Consider the following 20,225-nt stretch of genomic DNA (forward strand, 5'->3'; position numbering starts at 1 on the left):
AGAGGAAACTTCACAAACCTTCCTCACAAATCTCTCCTTTGTATCCAGGGACACAGATGCAGACACCCATGATACAGGTACCATGGCCAAAGCAGGTTGGATCAATACACTGCTCTTCTGGAACATCACACTCTGGTCCTTTCCAGCCATTTCGACACACACAGTGACCTTTCTCATATTCTCCATTTCCGCTGCACAGCACTGGACAGGAATCTGAAGAAGGCAGATTGACCTTTTTAACATATTTACATACTTACATAGATTAACATTTATTGCATTTATCATTCTGTAAAATTGCTTTTCCACTCCAGCTCCTCAATTCTTCATTTGGTTCAAGGGTTGTAACAGACTGAAATCTTTGAACTAGGTAGTGCAGCAGTAATACAGTGTCCTTGTCTCCTCAGGCTGGCTCTTTCGTATACCTTAATTTTGACCAGAAATGGGATAGCTTATAAGATGAAAAAATCTCTCCCCTTGATTGGCCTCTGCTGAAAATTTGCAGGGATGCCTGAATTTCAGTAAGATTTATATTTCTTTCCTGTGAACTAAAGCAAGATCCTGCCTTTTTCCTTTTTCTTCTAAGAAGACATAATATAATTAGAATTGTAGCCATTACTGATCTGTATGTAAATCAGCAATGTGGAAGCTTACTTTTACAACCCAGTATCAATTTCTGAGCCAATTAAGCCTTAAAAAAATAAACCCTACATTTAAGGAGACATTGGGAAATCATGAGAACTTCTGGACATCACATACAGCAGATAATGGATAATACAGACAGAAATATCTGAAACAGAAGCTCACTTAACATGGTTTTTTTTTTGCCATAATGCTGGAAAACTGCTTCTAAGCTGCTTTAAGTTTCTTATCTACACCCTATTCATGTTAAGACCACAGAAGCATTTGATTTACTTATGTTTTCTCCAAAGTAAAACTGCTTGTGACTTTTAAATACCAAAAAACATTATGCTATGCTAACACACCTACTAAAAATGTATTTTATAATTACAGACAGCATGCAAAGGTGGATGGAGGAACCTATTAAATTTGAAAGTCAGGGAGAGAGAAGTGGTTGATCCTTGTTAATTCAAGTACAGCATAAAGAAACTTTCCACATGTGTGCTTGTACTGTATCTGCCATCTGGCTGGAAAAAGGAATTTAATCTCCTTTAATCACTTTGAATCTTTGCAAGCCCAGCAGTCACACACTATAATCATGATCCCTGTCATGCACCATGGGTCAGTTAATATGAGATTACCTTTTGCACAATCAGGACCAAGGAATCCTGGGAAGCAGTGGCAGTGGCCTGAGATACATTCTCCATTCCCATTGCAATTAGTAGAGCAGTCATCCAGAATTTCTGTTTATTTAGGCAATTGTGCACAAAGAAAAACATAAATTGGTTGACTTGAAATGAATGGCATCTTCACCTCACTCTGCAGGACACATCTCAAAATACAAATAGGTGCAGAAGCAGTAAAAAGCCCATTTTCATTCATAGGGAGCATAAAACAAAATTCCTGTTCAAGCAGCTTACAAATATTTATTAGATTTTTTCTTGACAGCTTTGAGATAACAGGTGCATCATTTATATTACACCAAAAAGCTTTTAAAGTAAGTGTTCATGGAAAATTTACCACCATTAAAAGCACTGCAGGAACCTGAGTATTTGCTGAAAAACATCCACCTTAAACACTTTCTTTTCTTGCTGAAGTAATTTGTTTGAAACCTGTTTATAGAGTAAATTGCCTTCTATGGTGATCATTTGAACCATGTGAATTGAATCCCTTGGAGAAGGGCAGGATTTCCACTTCTATACAATCAGATAAACAAAACCATAATATTTTGTACAGTGATGAAATTCAATGTGATAAAGAACTAAGAACTAGATTTGAAGGAAAAAACATACCTTCAGTTCTGGCCTTAAACTTTGCCATGTTTTATCAAACAGCTTTGTATAATAGGCCACTTAACTTCACACATCTGAGGAGAGGCTCCTATCTGTACAGGGATTAGCTAGTTCAAATTTAAACACATATTTTCTACAGGAATGCAGTGGATTCACTGATTTATATGGATTTTCAATAAAGAATATGAAGTAAATTCAAGCTAAGATGATCCTGTATGAAGTAGGTCACGATCAGATCAGCTCCAGGACTCTGCAGGTGCTGGATGGGAGAGAGGCTCTGGAGCCAGGGAATGTGACTGCCCAATGACCACATCCACTAACAGATATGGCAAAGTACCTCTGGCTACAGGAAAATGGGAAACTTGATGTCTTTCCCAAAAAATAATTGAGGAAAGATAAGAAAACCCAGAACCTACAATTAATAAAAACAACTAATATAAGTGTACTTTGATCCGAATTATGAGCACTTAGATAAGGATTGGTTCTTAAAATCTCCTATGGTTATTTGAATCCTCTCAGGCTATCAGTTTATGCTAAAGAACAGACATTTGATGTGAATCTTTTCATCATATATCCATAACCCATACACAGATGTCTGTTTTGAAGTTAAAAAAACAGCTCATTTTTAGAAGGAAGTTTTTCTCACAGAAATGCTTTATATTACTGTTCATTATCAACTCTTCTATTGCTCTATGTGTGCATTTGCCTGCCTTCTCTCAGTTTTCCTAGAATCAAATGGCAAATGATCCCTACACTGACCTGAAATGAAGTATGAATGGTTTGAGAAGTTACTTCCCTTCAATGCAATGTCCAGTTTGGGCTACCCTTTATTTGGTTAACAAAAGTACTTGAAGCATGCTGAGTTTTGCATGCAATTTACCCTTCTTGGGAAAGTCTGATCAGAATTTCAGTAAAGTGTAAGAAAAATCAATTTTGTACATAACTAACATGGAGCATCTTGAAATACAATCAAAAAGATAATGATGAAGGCTGGTTCACAGGAGAGCATTTGGCAGAGATGCATCCAAGCTCTGTTCTCAGGGTTTCTGGTCCTGGCTGATTCCTTTGCTGGCAGAGATGTCAAGTATGACTCCAGACCAGTCTGAGTTAGAATAAGAAGAATGCCTCAAGGATTTTTTTTTAAATTTTTTTTTATTTTTTTTTATTTTTTGGTGGAAATCCCCAAAGAAACAATCAAGTTATGACGCTTGAAAACTAGGAGAAGATACACAGGTTATGAAGACACAATAGCTGGCAGTATTTTCAAATGCACCAGCAGTAGATTCTTGCAGCAATGTGAACAGACTTTTTCCCAAAAATATCCTCTTGCAGCCATTCTGAAGATGAAGTACAAGGATTTCTGTCTGCACTGTGGCTCACATACTTCCCCCTTTCATAGTCTCTTCTGCTTACTGGCCACAGAAGGGATGGACAACTTTTTTACCACAAGCAACATGAATTAAGCTCTGGCAATTAATTTCATTTTTTTTAGTGGGGGGAGGGGGGAGTAGAAGTTATGATACTAAATGAAATGTTATTTGAACTCTCGTGTATAAACCCTGCTGTCTTACAATAATAAAAACAAAGGATCAGGAATTTGGATACTGGGATGGGCTGGAGTTTGGCCAGGTTTTGTGGTCTTTGTAGAGCATCTGCAAAGATCCTTCATAAATTGCTTGAATCTTATTTTCTAAGATGGAATTGAATAATGGCATATTTCTTGCAGAAGTTTAACTTTTTTGAACAGAGCAAATATGAAATGTTACACCAGAACAACTCTATCTCAATTTCTACTTTTTTTTCTTTTATGCATCTCCTTCAGAACCTTGATATTTGAATCATACTGTCCTGCTCTGCAAGGTGTTTACCATGAAATAAAAATAGTATCCACTTCTTCTGAAGAGCAGATGGCACATCCATTACTAGTAAAGACATCTTGCTAAACATATGGTAGAACAGGTTAACTAAAGGGTACAGTGGTTAAAGTCTTGCAGCAAACCGAGACTGTCATAAATACAACACTTTACCTAAATTTAAATTCCAAAAAAGCCCTATGTGCAAGGACTGCTCACTCACAACACCTACATCTGCAAACACTTTCCCACCTATACATGTTCAAAGGGCAGGAGGAATCTCATATGCAACCAGGACATTGCCTCCTGTATTTGTCCTCTGTATTCCAAACAAAATGATGCATTTGAATAACTGCATAAAACAACATCCATCCATCAAACACTCACAAACAAATCCACAAAAGATTTTTCAACTTTCAACTGACTAAAACACTGGAAATGAGAACTTAAAGCCTGGATAATTTTTGAAGGATTTACAGCCCACGTAAGTAGAGAGGGCAGATATCTCTTTTACTTGAAAAAGTACCAGAAATCATTCAAGCATATAAGATATCATATAAAAATCTTAACACATGAAAACTTCACACCTAATTAATTTGATAACTTCCACTTTTAATACACAAATGTTGCTATTAATCTAATATTAGCTTAGACACAATGTTGCTCCACTGAGGTTAATTAAACAAAGATGGAATAAAACATACTTAAGAGAATACTTAAGAAGAGCTGGAATACATAAAATACATCTTTGCAGTGTAATAATCAGAATAACAATTATACTGTGATTGTTCTTACCAATAGCTGTAGTTAGTACAAACACTTGCTCTACTTTCTTTCCATCATTGTAGAATGCCATATGCCAAGCTCCTTGATCCATGTACTCGATGAAACCTGTCTCTTGCAGTGAAGTTAAGATCAGGTTCCTGGGAGCTTGCTGGGACTCCTCTGAGTTTTTTGGTTCCTGTTTAATTAACTGTTTTCCATCCATCAGTTTTACAAAATCAAACTGAAATAATAATGAGTAAAAATTAACAACCTAGCAAATATTCATTAATCTATTCTGCATGTCTCCTTTAAACATGAATAAACAGTTGAAATCTTAAGAGGAATTGCCCAAGTATTCACCAATGTGGACAGCAATTGCATAACCTAGTCAATTTAGCTTCCATTTACATATAAAAAGCATTACTGTAGGTCAGGAATATGGCATCAAAACTGGCATAGCTGTTTGCTATGGCAGGGTAAAATCAGACTTGCTGCACAAGATACAGTAGGTTTACTCCAAAAATTGCATCTCTCTAAAGGGAGTAATTACAAAATTCCCAAGGTGTAGTGCCTGTGTTATGCAACTATTCATCTCAAATGCCAAGAGCAGATTAAAAACCTGTAGAACAACAGTTCTATACCAGATTTTTAAATCCTTGCCCCTTAATATCACTGTCAGATATCAAAACCTAAATATACTTTTTATTTATATTTAATTTTAGTAATGCAAGTTGATGCTGACAACTTTAATGCCTTTTAACCTCAAAGCATCAGAGATTCCTATGAATCCCTATTCAAGAAATATATATATATTTCTCTAGGTTTTTTAGGTACTCTGATTTTCAGTAAAGTTCATTGTCAGCTCAACTGAAGATACAGATTCAATCAAAGTCAGTGACAGCTAAAAGTGCTTATTTCTAATATCAAAACTCTAGTAAACAATTTTGAGGTTAGAGTAGATGATCTCCAGTGGTCCATTATAAACAATGTGACCACCAAGCAATATTGCGTATGGCTGCTTAACTAGGTTTCCTCTTGCAAAATCCCCAGGAGTAAGCACTCCAAAATAATTTTGATCTTAGAAACCAGAGACAGCTTTTTTTCTTTCCTATTAACTCTTTATACTGACTGTATAATCTGTTTGTATTAAGGGACTCATAAAAAGATTGAAGCAGTTTCAAGTGAAATGGAATGTCTTCCCTTGCACAGAAGATGCTGTATCTACGCAACAGGACAGTGTGTGTCCAGCCTCCCAGACAGCCACATCCCTGCGGTCACAGCTGCTGACCTGTCTGGTTCAACACTGCCCCTTCCTCTGAGAGAGCATGGTCTGAGGTATTGCTAGAGCTCAGTAAAAGAAAAGAGTAACCAGACTGTGGTTACAGCCAGTCCCTTCCTTCCTCACTGCTTTGAAAGTCTGTTTTTGAAAGGAGTGTTGTGAACACTCCTGTCCGCTGCTGTTTAAAAATGTAAGTGTGATAGAATCAGGATAATTTCCAGTTACCTGAGTGTGAGTAGGTGGGATGTTTCTTCTGCCATAAATTCCCAGTAGAGAATCCTTTGCCAGTGAAATGTTAAATTTCAGGTACATGGGGTGATGGATGGTAATTTGGAAGCGCCAGAATAAACCAGGTGGGATGGTCTGCATAACTTGTGCTCCGATCTCTACTTCTCCTGTGTCTATGGCCTGGCCCTTCTGAAACACTAATTTTCCAGAAACAAGCAAATAGTCAGTTGAGTATGTACACTGTGTGAAGAAAGGTATAAACATGCCTTAGATATATTGGAATATACAAAAATCAACTTCTAACACCAATAACTGCATTTTTTATTCAACAAGGTGGAAAACACAAATGAACATGTACAATATATTTCCAACAACAGGTGTTATGGGGTATTTTTGTAATGCTTCTTGCTGGAAACATTATAACACTGTACAGATTATGAAAAGGTGGAACTGCTGCTGTGTACTGATGTGCTGTGATGGTTTTTGCCCATCAACTATGCAAACAAAATACATTCAACTGTGAATACACAGAGTGAGGACAGTGGGAAATTATTCCTCTGGCACATATTTCAGACAGCTGCTGAAGGGACATTGCAGAAGCTACACAAATGGACCCTAGTGAGGACAGAAAATCTGTCAAATCTGGTAGTTCAGAGCCCCTATCCAAAGCTTGGATTTCTATTAATCACCATTCCTAATGGTTTTATTATGGTAGTGTTAATCTAGTCCTGGAGAAATAAAGAACATCTCTTCTGGCTTGATCTTTCTTCATGAAAGTGTAACAGGGGCACAATGACAGGGAAAGGCACTCTGAAGACAAAACTGGCATAATTTCATGATGCTGAACAATAAATTTGCAGACATCTATCTAAACAATATGTAACTTCACACATGGGTGAGAGAGCACTGAAGCAGAAAGGGAAATGGAATGCATAAGGAAGACTTTGCCAAACTAAATTGGAGCTGGCTTACTTTGCTGGGTTATGTCATCATCTTTATATTTTTTACTTCCTGTCTGTGATCAGCATTGTGCCACGCTGAAAATCACAGACCCAATCCTGATAACATTTGAGCTAATTCCATTTAAAGGTTTCTAAGACTCTACTGACATTTCCATACTCTGAACTAGAATAAAAGCAGGATAGTGAGTGGTGTTAGAGGACAAGTCAAGAGAAGATTGAATTCAGCAACCACATCCTTTTCCTTTCATTCCATAATCACAATGAAAAATAATAAGGAGCAAAGTGACTGAAGCCTCATCTTTTACAATAAATGCATATAAATATCCAACATAATGTACGTGAAATTTTATAAATCACCCCTGAAAATTAAAACAGCAGTAGTAAAGCTTTTGCCTGAGTGTGTTAATAACAAAGACCCTCAGTGGGACCTTACATAGGCTTTAACTAGCGTAGGAAGTACTTAGCATTCTTAATGAATAGATATTTAATTTACAAGGCAGGAGCAATTCTCAGGGTACCAGATCTTCCAGCTTTACAGCAGCTTTGTGTCACCAAACCCACAGCAAGAATGAGGGGCTAACTTAGAACACTTCACCACATAAATACATCTATTTTTAGAGTAGAAACTTGTAACCTAGTACTTTAAAAATACACCAGTTAGTCTGTGAGTTAAAATATTTTCAAATTGCTACTTTAACAATGTTCAAGGTGAGACTACTTCTTCCCAATTTGATTCATGGAAAAAATCTTGAATAGTGAGTTTTGAAAGGAGAATTAAACTTTCTCTGTTGTACAATGAAAGTAGATCGCTTTCCACCCCAACTCATAAAAGAGGAGAGGGGAGGGGAGGCTTATGTAAATTTAAAAACCTTCTCCCCTATTTCCAATACTCTAGAGATATTAAATATTAATGATTCTTTACAAGCAATTACCCTGGGTTAAGTAAAACACTATGGTACTTTTTGATGGTATTGACACATGGTAATTAATATGATTCAATTACAGGACAGTAAAGCACTAAGTATGAAGTCAAGGATACAGTATAATTTTTGGAGTTAAAGACATTATTGGTCACTGTTCAAGGTCTTTAACATGCAGTAACTACTTCTTGTATTTTTGAGTAAGAAGGTCTGTTTCCTTGTTGAAAAGAAAAAGCATTATGTCTTCAGCCTGGGTGAATTCTCCCTAATTGACGTTATCAAAATATGCTGAATATCAAATTAGTGTTGTGATGTACCTCGGGAATTTTGCCACATTTAGCTGAAAATTCCTTTGCTTTAGCAATAATTAAATATAAACATAAAAAAAAACCCAGATGGACTTAGATATATATATATATATATATATATATCTCATCCCTTGGGAGAGAATTGCATGCTGCTGTTCACAATGCTAACAGGAAAATATACATGCTATCTACTCCTGCTGATAGGATGCAGTTGCAGAATCTCTACCTTTCAAATGCTAATTTTTCAGACAACCACAGAGCATGGAAATGCTGTTGTAGGAGTCACATCTGAAATGCATATTTTCATATTCACTGAGTCACTCTGCTTTCTTTACAGAAAAATAATTTAGCTTTGTTTCTGTGTTTAGTTGAACTAAGCAGGTATTTGGCTATACAAAAAAGGCACCTGAAAACACACTCCTCACAGACTATCCTCGTGTACTTCCTTGCTCATTCGTGAAAAAGTCCAAAATAAGCTTTTAAAATTACAGTACTGCAATACAATTCTGCTCTTGTTGTAGGAACATTTTTGTATAAACAAAGTATCATTTAATTATCTATATTCAATTCCTTGTACAGCTCCCAATCTTGCCAACTAGGGTATTAATTCACCCCTATGCTTTCTAAGCACAGTTTCATTAGAAGTCTGAAACAGAAGACAGATTCCTAATCACAGGTTTCTCTTGGTTTCAAAAAAGAAAAACTCTGAACAGCATGGTGCCAATGACCTCCACAAAAAATATACCCATATGCTTATTATTACTGATCCTGAAACAATCAATTTCCTTGTACTCTCCTGGTAAATCCTGGCATCGATATGATATCTGACTTTTTAATCGCATTACTACATATTAAAATGTTAACTCATAGCTGTAGGTCAGTGTGTTACATAAAGTGAAAAAATCTCCTGAAATTTCCTGAAGAAATCTGAATTGCTGGCTTATAAACCTAATTTTTATTAAAATATTAGTTTAAAATATATGCTCTCGAAGTCTGGAAAAGCCTTCTGTGCTGCTGCATTGAGTTGAGAAAATGTGAGGTGGTCACAGTATCTGACAGCAGTTATTTATCCATGTGAAATTACATCAGAGGCTTCAAGTTTACAGGCAAAGCATCAACCTTCTGTGATATCCTGCTGTAGGGAAAGGAGTTGCCTGTTTCCAAGTGCTCCTTTTCATCACTTCTAGATGGAGAATTTGTTATGAGGACTGGGAATAAAATTAAGGATATATATTAAAAGTGATGGAAAGAAAGAAAATGAGAAAAGAGCAGCCAGAATCACACCATGCATGTACTAATTCCACGTGATTTTTCTTCTGTTTTCCCAAGTGTATACTCCTTGCTGTCTTAAACTCTGGATTACACATTACCCCCAAAAGGTGAAAGAGGACAAGTGAGACAACAGTGTCAGTGTCTTCATGACCGACCTCTGAAACTGCTGGATAAGCCCTCAGTGAAATGGCCTTACTATCACAGGACTCTGTTCTTTAGTGTTGGGGGGAGTTGGTGGCTAAAAACTGGGATTTTCAGGGGTGAGACAGTTGGTTTGCATTTTTACCTACTACACTCAGTCTTAATGACTTGCATATTCTTCTTTTCTCTGTTTCCAACCATCTAATTTTTTAAGATTTTTGATATGTAGGATGTTTTTTCTATACATCCTTCTTTGGAAGCCAAATGCATTGGAAAAGCTTTCATTAAATCTTTAATAGATTGGCAAAATTATTTAATGCAGTTGAAAAGAACTGTTTGAGATATTTTCCATGGTGCACCAGGACAAAAATACAAGTGTATAAAACATTTTCTGCAACTCACTTCAAATCCATTCTAAGGGATGAAATAATGGAAAACAACATCATTGTCTCCTTACATGTATTTCTATTGTTCATTTATCTAATATGATCTCTGTCCAGTTGTGCCACACTGATTTGCAAGATTATTGATGTGCAGTGCAATTTTCCTCCTGGAGGGACTAGTGTAACAATGTTCTGCTTTGTTGCCTATTTTCAGCCATGGATCTTACTCAGAACACACAAAATCAGATCCCTGCTCTGCTCTAAAATCTGAAATCACTGGAAGTCTCTTATCACTGCAGAGCTACCAGTACAATTTTACTTTTCTCTTAATAACTGGAAAGATTAGGTTTCATATTCCACTCCCAACCACTTTGATCTGATTCATCCACTTTTTCTGAGTACCATAAAAAGAAATGGGAAGGCCATCTGCTTTTTATGGTCAGAAAGCATTGTCACGATGGTCGATGGGAAGCATGGGCCAGAGCTGCCACTAGTACTGGAGCAGGTGATCTAACAACATTGAATGACAGGACTTAAGAGGAAGGAATTGCACATCTCAGTTACTTCTCTCTGCTTCACACCCTCGCTGCACGGTCCACTCCTTTCCTATCCTAGCTCTGGCACCTCAAGAGGTCTGGTTCAGCCACTTCCTTGGCAGAAGATGATTTGCATTCTTTAACAAAGCCATTTTCTGCTGCCATGAAGGACTGACGTGGCCAGGTTGTGCAGGAGACAATCCCTGCAGTGGGCACAGGGACACAGTGAGCTGCACAGGGAGGTGGGAGAGCAGAGAAGGGCTGTGCCCCTGTGGTCCAGAGCAGGGAGCTGCCAGACTGGCTCAGGCATTTTGTGAACCTGTGGTAGATTCCTGGGAACTGATTCACTGTGACTGGGTCAGCTGGGATGTGACAGGACTCTGTACTTTAGCTAATGCCTTCAAGAATTAGACGCCTTGAAAAGCATTAGAATTTCTACTCTTCTGCATATTCTGACCTGTCAATACAAAGAGGTTCCCTTTGCCTGAGACTGACTTTGGTCTGGAAGACAGGCACAGCATCATGCCCTCTGCACAAGAGGGAACAAGGCAAATATGGTCTCCCTTGTCTTAGGACAGAAGCCAAACACTCTCATCTCCTCCCTCACTGTGCTACTGAACCTTCCTTTTGTTGGCCGGTTGTTAATTTCAGTGAGAGTTCTGCTAAAGGAACCTATCTGGTTATGGGTTTTCATACCTGTTCTAAAATTATAGTAAAGAAGAACCTGAACTCAAAATACTGTCAAAATGCAGAAAATGAAGGATCTGAACAGCAGTAATGTTTAACTGTTCATCATCCGCCTGGCTTCTCATTTTCACATACCTTTTTTTTCCGTTTTATCCGAAGCTTTTCCACCAATCGGTGAGTAAGTAGTATCCATGGATTCTATTCCTTTATTTCCTTTGCTAACTCCATTTTCATACAGCTGCCCTTCCACAGGCTGTAGTTGCCAGGTTAAACCAAACAAGTGTACTGCTGCAAAAAAATGATGACCAATTAATTGATGTCTAAACTATAGCAACTTCAGTGAGACTATGAAAGAACACTATGACCCAGTTTCTGTGAAGTCAAGTATTACTTTATTCTGCTAGTAATAAATCAGAATTTCAAGGGCGCTAATGAGCAATTTACCATTTTACCTTAAAACTCAATGTTTAATTAGTTTCCATACTTTCTTCTGGAGCTCAGCCAGGTTAGGGTAATGAATTTCTGCAGCAATTAATGGAATTACTTGCAATTAAAAGGATAACAGTTGAATAAATTCAATATTGTGTTACAGATTCTAATGCTATATCAGTGTTGTCCCTCAGCTTTTTACTGCCAAAAACCTCGGAATTTGTTGACAAAAGCAATGAGACCAACTAAAATTTCTCACCTTTCCAATCCAGTTTGAAGTGAAATTGTGCCCACTGCACTCTAAAACCCTTTCATTTAGGTTAAACATTAGCAAAAACATTGACTCGAGACTTACTCTAGAATTGCACTGCAGATAAAAAGATCACTCTACATCTAAAATATATGCAATTATTTTACAACACAAATTAACAGGAATAGAATTGTTACTTATGTATGTACAAGGAAAACTACTAAATAATCCTTTCAAGAACTTTTATGAACTATCTTTATTGCCATACAAAGGGGCTGCCTACTCTCCTTTGCCTACAGAGCCATTCATGTTTTCTGCTTTCCCTTCTTTGTTTTTGATCTGAGGCCTGGAAGGATGACTGGAGAAAGAGAGTAACAGTGGATCTTATTTTAGTATAAGATGATAGTACTGCACTAGTCTAGACAATTACCTAGAAGGGCAATTCAATTACTGAGAAGGGCAAATTGTTTCAAGGAAGAGGTTGCCTTAGCATTGAAGCAACTCAGCAGTGAGGGCTGATAACCCACTAAAATATGGATTCAGGATCACCTCCACTGAGGACCTGAAATTGTCACATAGAGAGCAAAACCTGAGCAGCAGCTCTTTAGCCACATGCAGCAATTTGCTCTGAGTAGGATCTGCTCACAGTAGGAGCCTAAAATGCAATATATTTGCTCTTCCTGAACCATGTGAGAACCTCAGAGACTCCCAGGAGAAATAAGTGTGATCTAGAATGGGTCTTGCATAAATAAAGTACATGGTTTTATTCTGCAGTTGTAAATATTTCAAGGAAAATATTTCACTACAACCAGGAATCTTGAAGTCCATTTCCCATGTGTTTGGTCACAGGTCTCCCTTGCATGCTGAAAAGTTAAATTATAAACATTCAACAAAATCCCAAGCCTTGAATGGATTCCTGTCAAGAGCTTCGAGAAACTAACACAAGAATGCATAGCTGCCTATCTAGTCATTAATTCCAGATCTGTGCACTCCAGGGTCACCAAACTATAGATACAAATCAAGCAAATGAGAGCATTACTACTGAATTAGTGAGGTGACAGTATTTGTGAGAAATTTACTGCATCTCAAACCACTGACTCACCATCAGATCTGGACTCTGGAGACAGGGCAGTGCATACCAATCCCCCAGAAGAGGTATTAGAAGTGTACTTTTAAGCTTTCTAGTGTCACTGGTGAGATCTCAAGCCTGGATTGTTTCATATTCTGTGGTCTAGAAATCATCAAGGGACCATGATAATACTTTGAAAAGGGTCCTTCAAGCCAGATCACATAGAGTTAAGGTCAAAGTTCTGAGATTCTTAAAGTGAGACAGATCACTGCCATGTACAACAAAAAGCAGCCTTGACATCTCTAGGTAAGTGCTCTTGCTCCTGGCTTGAGCTTCTGCACATTATTATTATTTAGAGAGTTATTAACAACAAAAGGGAACACAGTTAAATGAGACTGATAGTTAATGAATGCACATTTCATTTATACTAATCCAAAGAATTATATAAGCACTTGAAATATATCACTAGAAGCAAAACACAACTGCACACATCAATAAGCTTTTAGTGGCTATGGAATCCTGAATATGATATAGTTGCTTTCTTACACTATTCCCATTTTTGCTATTATTCATTTCCTGGGACAGCATTTGCACATGCTGCAGAGGGTATGTCACGAAGCCAGGGCTGAATGTGTGCTGCACCTTTTCCTTGGTGCATGCCTTTGCCACATTGCACATTCTGTGCATGTTATCATCCAATTCGCACCAATTCCAATCCTTCCCTGCCTTTGTCTTCCTTCAGGCTGGGGAAGTGCTGTTGTTTTTATAGCTCGTGCCAAAGCTTGGCAAGCTGAAAAACTAACTGTATCAATGTTTGACAGTCAGCTTCCTCCTTGGAAACACCAACTGCAGAGAGGGGGGTCTCTGCCAGGCTCAGATGTCTCATCCCTGGGAGGTGACACGGGGCACTGGACTTGTTCTAAACAATGGGCACAACTGAGGGCTGGACAGCAAAGCACATGGCTGTGAAAATAAGATCTACATGAACTGATCTGAATGACTTAGAACGCTGCTGAAATCCAGTCACCTTGCAATCTTAAAATCACTCCAGCTTTTATTACAATAATTATAACTATTGAGAAATTACCTTCAGATCCAGGTGTCACTGAGACTAACCAGACCACAAGCACCAGTGAAGGCATTAATTCCCAGAGATACCTTTTTCAGAAGTTAACTACAGGGAATAATAGATATTTATTTAGCAGACACAAAGCCCTCCCTAACCTCTTCATTTTCTGTGATGCTTTTCTTTTACCTAGGGTATACAAAATCCTACTGAGCTTTTTTCCTACGACATATGTACACAGCATGTTTTAAATACACAGTTATTTCACCAAATAAGATTACGTAAAACTTTCAAATCTCCATCTCTCAAATCTCCTTAGAAATAAGTAGGCATGTACTGAATTTCATTAAAAAGTTCAAAAGAACTTATTTTTTGAGTTATTCTCCCTTTGATTTTTTTCTAGTGGATTTCTGGCTTTTACAAAAAGGGCACAGAAAACGCTATGCAATTCAAGTGTGGGCCACAATGTCATTTCCCACGGCATAAATCCACTTGCAAGGTTCTTAGCTGTATTTCCCATGTGTAATGCCCAGGTGTAAGATCCCACTCCACAGAACAAATAGGAAATTATACCATCACTCTAGTACTGGGCTGGGTAAGAAGGAGGGAGTTTCGTTTTCTGATGAATGTCTCTGCCCTCTCCTCAGAGCTCAACCTTCTGAAGACCTTGACTGCAGCTCCCTTGAGGGCTGGCTGCTGACTAACAGTATGAAACCCACCATCAGGACTAAGGATGTAAGGATTATATGATGTTGCTCAAGTTCACATACAACAGCCTTTGAAGTCTGATGACTGTACTTACATTACAGAAGAATCAAAAGCTACTCTGGCTCTGCCTATCTAGCATTCAAAAAAAATTCTGCAATCACATACCCTGTATTTTGCATCACCTAAAATACTTCAGGTCCTAGTAGGGTGTGTAAGGTTACTGCTGAGCTGCCACAGTTTCAGGCAAGACCCAAGGACTGGCAGGCAAATGGAGATGAAACAGCTTGTCAGCTGGCATGATTGCAAAATTCATACTTTTGTTAGGAGGAGCTGAGGTGAGTCAGCAGGAGCATCAGCCCCTACCTTCCATCCGCTGGCCTAACCAAACCTCTCCTCTGACAGCTAAGTGCAATATTTTCCCTGCTGGGTGGAATTGCACTCATCTGAAAAGATAATCTTTCTTGGCTTGCTTGAACATCCAGTATAATCCCCTGTCAATAATCACATTATTACTTTACTTTGTGCAATCTATGAGTTGTACATTGCCATGACCAGAGTTGTACATTAATTTCACTAAGGTGATCTGGAGGCAAAATTGATCTTATGGCAAAATTTGACCCTCTTTACATAATGCTGGGAGATAGGGCTTACATGATGGATACTACCATACCTATATTTCATTTATATTTTATTAGATAGCCCTTTTGAACTCAAAGTTTCTGATAAAATTCTAACACAAAAGTAGACAAATTTTTTTTTTTTTTTAAATTCATTATGGATGTTATGGCAGAAGCTAAATTTGGAGGAGTCTGTAGTCAATGTATTTGAAGAGACTGGAGGATGCCACAGGATTATGATGGACCTAAATTTTTTCCTCAGCCACCCTGCCCTGGCCAGGCCACACAGTGGAGCTATGCAGGATAATTTTAAATGACCTCCCTCTCTCCAGTACAGAACATCCTAGTAATAATACAGAGCTTCTCTTAGTTAAATTATTATGTTTCTTAGGTAAAAAAAAAAAAAAAAAAAAAAAAAATTAAGCATAAAACAGATCTCTTCCAGGAAAAGAAGTATTAAAGGCTGTTATGTCTGGTCGTGGGTTGGAGACAGAATCATGACTTGAGTCTGATCATCATAAGCCAAACAGCAAAAAGTTTATTACGCCAGCTCTTTTTACAGGGGATTTGAATTTCCTGGGTTTAGACAGCTCACTGGTCTGGGTCCTAACACTGCCCAGCTCTGTGACCAGTGAGATGTCTGCACTCAGAATCAAATGGGACTGGTTGTGATCCTTCATATGTGCTCAAATCCATCCTATCGTCACTCACCCAGGGACTTGTTTATCGAACTAGGAGAGTCAAATTTGGTTTCTTATTATGGCCAGATTTATCCACCCAGCTACAGACCAGCTGTACTGTGACAAAAGGCTGACATAATCTGATCTTTCTATAAATTTCTTTAATGGAATCTCTCAGCAAAGAGATGAAAAGTGGGTGTAACTTTATTCCATGGGATTTTTCCTATTCAGAAGCATGTTTTTGTTGCTTAACTTTTCTGCCATAAGTTAAAGCATTTGGGCCATGCTCAGAACCCATGCTTGGGTCTCTATCTCTGAAGTAACTAACCAGATCACTTATTTTGTTCAAAATTTAAACAAAACAAACTGACAATTCCAGACTGACTACCTCAGCCCCCACAATTCTACCACATACTCAAGTAAATAGCCACAAAGATACAAGCAGTTTTTTCAGAACTCGCTTTGTAAACTGGATTAACCTGCCATCTGCTAGGAAGCCAATGATCTAATTTAATTTATTCTTATCTACCTTCTGTGTAAGCACAGCTTGTCAACTTTGGTGCTACATGTTTGGCAGAAAATGAATAAGAGCCTTGGCTTCAGTGCAAAAGAGACACTCAGTAGTGAGGAGACGTCAAGAAAGTCCTGTGCAGTAAGTACTTATTACCTGCAAGATGAACTTCAAAGGACAAAAAATCCTGCAAATGTGAAGACCCTCGAAATTGCTGACCTCCAGTAAAGGCTTCTGTTTAGCTTTCTCTGCTGTTTTACAGAATCTCAGTAGATCATCCTCCTGAAGCCCAGACTTCAGAAGAGCTTTTATAGAATGTATATCAGCAGCACTACTCTTTCTACACCTGCTTAAGTGCCAGAAAATTATTTGTTTCTGTAACTGCTAGAAGGTTCTGCTTATAAAACTGGATTTCACTGTGGCATGAAGCCAAAGATGCAGTGTCTCAGTTCCAGTTGAGAAAAATATCTGGACACAAGAGCCAGAATCAAAGTTTTTATCCTGACCTTTAGAAGAGATGATATTCTGTAAGCTCATTTTACAAATAAAATACTATTTCATTCTGTTGTAAACAGATTGCAGAGTTTCAGACTTTTAATATTTGATTCAATCTTCAGAATATTTTAAAAAATCCGTATTAAAATGGTAAATTGCTTTGATCATCTAGGGCATTTAATGAAATAAGGACTTCTTATAGACATTTTACCTCTCAGCACTCTCCTCTTTTTTAAGAAGTCTTTTCTTTATACCTAACATAATTTTATACCTGAAAATACATATATACCCTCCTGTCCTGCAATTCTTCTAGAGGGGTGATGGTTTAATTTTTCATTACCAAGTCATATTTTATACTTAGGAACAAACAAAACCTAGTCTTGGGCAACAGTAAATGCTTCTCCTCTGAATACTTAGAGATTTGTGACAGTATCAAGCTCCTCAGCAATACCCAGCATTCAGGAGAACAGACACCACAAGTCCGAGCTCAGAGACCCTTGATGTATCTGTCTCAGTAAGAGCTCTCCCATTAAGAAGTTCAACGGCATTTTAGGGTTATGCATATGTATCATGTTTGCATAACCCTGAAACACCTAGCACAGTTTACTATACCATGATATTCTTCAGTGTACAGCAGTATATTTCCCCCTCGATCTGTCTGTGCATACTTCTTTTTTTGCCACTGTTATACATTGTCTAAAGCAATGTAACCAGTGTTAGAAATCTATGCACTGGGATATATATGTCCTTTAAATCTGGCCTGGCCTTTCCCAATGTTGAAACCATCACTCCTCTCCCTTGTACGTGGAGTGAGAAATGACAGGTCACAGTGTCAGGCAGCACAGAGGCTTTAATTTCCTTACCCTTCATGTGAATATAATTTAAGACCCAACACCCACCTCCAGTGCCTACTCATAAATAGTGATAATATCATGAAGGATAGGGACGACTTCATATTCATACTTGAGAATTCATTTGTATATAAAATAGTCATTTCATAGTCAGGGATGGTTAAATCCAAGAACATGAGATGCAATTTTCAGAGGCACTGAACATTTGCATCACCTGCTGAAATCAATAGGAACAGTAGGAGTTTGGCACCTTTGATCAATAAGACCAGTGATTTGCAAGTCCAAATCAGCTATTGATAAAATGGTGAAGTATCATGGAAGAAAAATTCTACTCACAAATGGGCTAAAAAACTCTTAAATGAGCAGCCACAGCACCCATTGTATTGGGCTTAAAGGAAATAATGTTGTGCTGCATAAAAACAAAAATACTATATGTCTTATTCTAGCTTTTGTATTTGCCTAATTTACTCTTTAATTTTTTGGTAAGACTCTCAGGCAGACCAGCAAGTGCTGGTGAAGCTGCTGCAGCCCCTCATGCATTGGTGAGAGGCACCAACGTCCCCTTCGAGGTGTGTCCCAACTGCTCACCTGCCTCACTGCCCACTTTGTGGGCAAATTCAACAACTGTGCCCCAGATTTACGTGATTTATATTTCTCAGCACTGAGGAAAACAGAAAATTAAAAATAAAAGCATGTAGGACTTAGTTCCCTAAGAAAATAATTCAACGTATTTACAATTACACCTCCAACAGTCTGAAGACCAAACATGCACTTCATCAAATAAGGGTTTTTTGGAGTAACTACTTTGACTTTAAAACCTATTCACAAAAAATTACTCCTGTTGAAGTGAAAATATGTGTTTTTCTTGATAAACTAAAGATTTTCAACAAATCTGCTGTTACACAACCACCAACAGCGTTCTATAATTTCCTTACTGTCCACATAATAGTCAAATTTATTTCAGAAAGGCCAAACAGTAAACACAGTGATTATAGGCCAAAAGAGGATTAATGGAGAAATAGTATTTTTTTTAACTGAGTAGTAGCTCAAAGGAGACAAAATATAGAAGAATTACATGTTTTTATGTAAAAGCTTTGCTATCGAGTCTTACTGATAAGAGGGAAAGGCTGAAAAATAAAAGAACAAAAACATTTTGCTAGTTTACCTTTTGATTGAAAAGGAATCATAGCTTAGAGCACTCTGGAACAGGTCTCAGTACATTGCAAATACAAGAGCCACTTGTAAGTTTTGATCTGGAATAAGCTTCACATCTCTACAACTTTGGAGATGTTCTGACTTGAGGCTGAGACTTGGGCATTTTTTAAAAAGGAATATGCATTAAATGGCAGTGAAAGTCAAGCATTAAATGGCAGTGAAAAAATACTTGAAAAAGAACATTTAGGTTCTTAGAATAGGAAAAAAAAAGCTTGATGTTAAATTTTGATCAACACTCAGTTGGCCTGAAATTGTAGTTAATGGTAAATTAATGCAGGCTATGCCAAAAAATACACTGATGAAAACAATTTTGCCTTTTAAAAGGCTCCTTTACTTTTCCAGTAGCAACTGTTGAGCTGATCACAGGTTAAATTTGATCCTGAAATTAAGTTTTGTTTTAAAATGTGGGCCCATGTCTGTAGTGATTGCTCAGACACAACTTCCTCTGAGTTAAAAAACCTGATGGAGTGAGGGATCTGAATCATGGTGAGCAAACACTTGGGGGAGTGAATTTTAACTTCAGTGTTACATACAGTCTGAATTTCCATATTCAACTACTCATTTAAAACATGCACATTTCATTTTTTTATGTGAAAAGATATGCAAATATGCAAGCCTACAGAGCCAGTGAACTCTGGAAACAGTTTATAGGCTATGATTCAAACCTAGCAAAAGCAAAAGAGCTAAGGTATCTGAGTCATAAGAAGACACCATAAACTTATGTAAATATTTAACCAGCCAGAGATGGGCAGAAGGAATATTCACTTGGAATAAGCTAACTAATGTTACCTGAATCTGAAGGAAAGCTTATGCAACTCAAAAACTTCTGGGGAAAACAAGAGCAAATACTGGCATCCTGAAAATTTTTCTGAATTAGAACTCCTGGTTCAAAAATTTATATTTTTTCCATAGAAAACACTAATAGAAATAGTAATAATTCATAAAATGCTAAGACATCTCCTTTTTACCTGCTTCTGCCTAACTAAAGAAAACATGCTACACCCTTGTGTTACCAAGATATGACAGACACATCTACAGGAGAGTCACACAGAACTGTTTAATTCATGGTGACAAGGAGTGCTTCCAGCCT

The 20,225-nt window shown here is 37.6% G+C and overlaps 1 protein-coding gene across 5 annotated transcripts in view; it reads right to left on the reverse strand.

Moving 5' to 3' along the window:
• TENM1 (teneurin transmembrane protein 1) overlaps positions 1-20,225 on the reverse strand; it is a 313,366-nt gene that overhangs the window by 123,322 nt on the left and 169,819 nt on the right. For 4 of the 5 annotated variants that reach the window (XM_015626362.2, XM_015626361.2, XM_015626360.2 and 1 more), the window contains 5 exons: positions 11,380-11,532; positions 6,033-6,232; positions 4,559-4,769; positions 1,260-1,361; positions 19-213 (listed from right to left, as the gene is read on the reverse strand). In XM_015626362.2, the coding sequence (XP_015481848.1) occupies positions 19-213; positions 1,260-1,361; positions 4,559-4,769; positions 6,033-6,232; positions 11,380-11,532 (861 nt within the window). The remainder of the gene's footprint in view (positions 1-18; positions 214-1,259; positions 1,362-4,558; positions 4,770-6,032; positions 6,233-11,379; positions 11,533-20,225) is intronic. The other variant, XM_015626359.2, reaches the window with a different exon arrangement.

The sequence above is a fragment of the Parus major genome, chromosome 4A, assembly GCF_001522545.3.
Source record: "Parus major isolate Abel chromosome 4A, Parus_major1.1, whole genome shotgun sequence".
NCBI lineage: Eukaryota > Metazoa > Chordata > Aves > Passeriformes > Paridae > Parus > Parus major.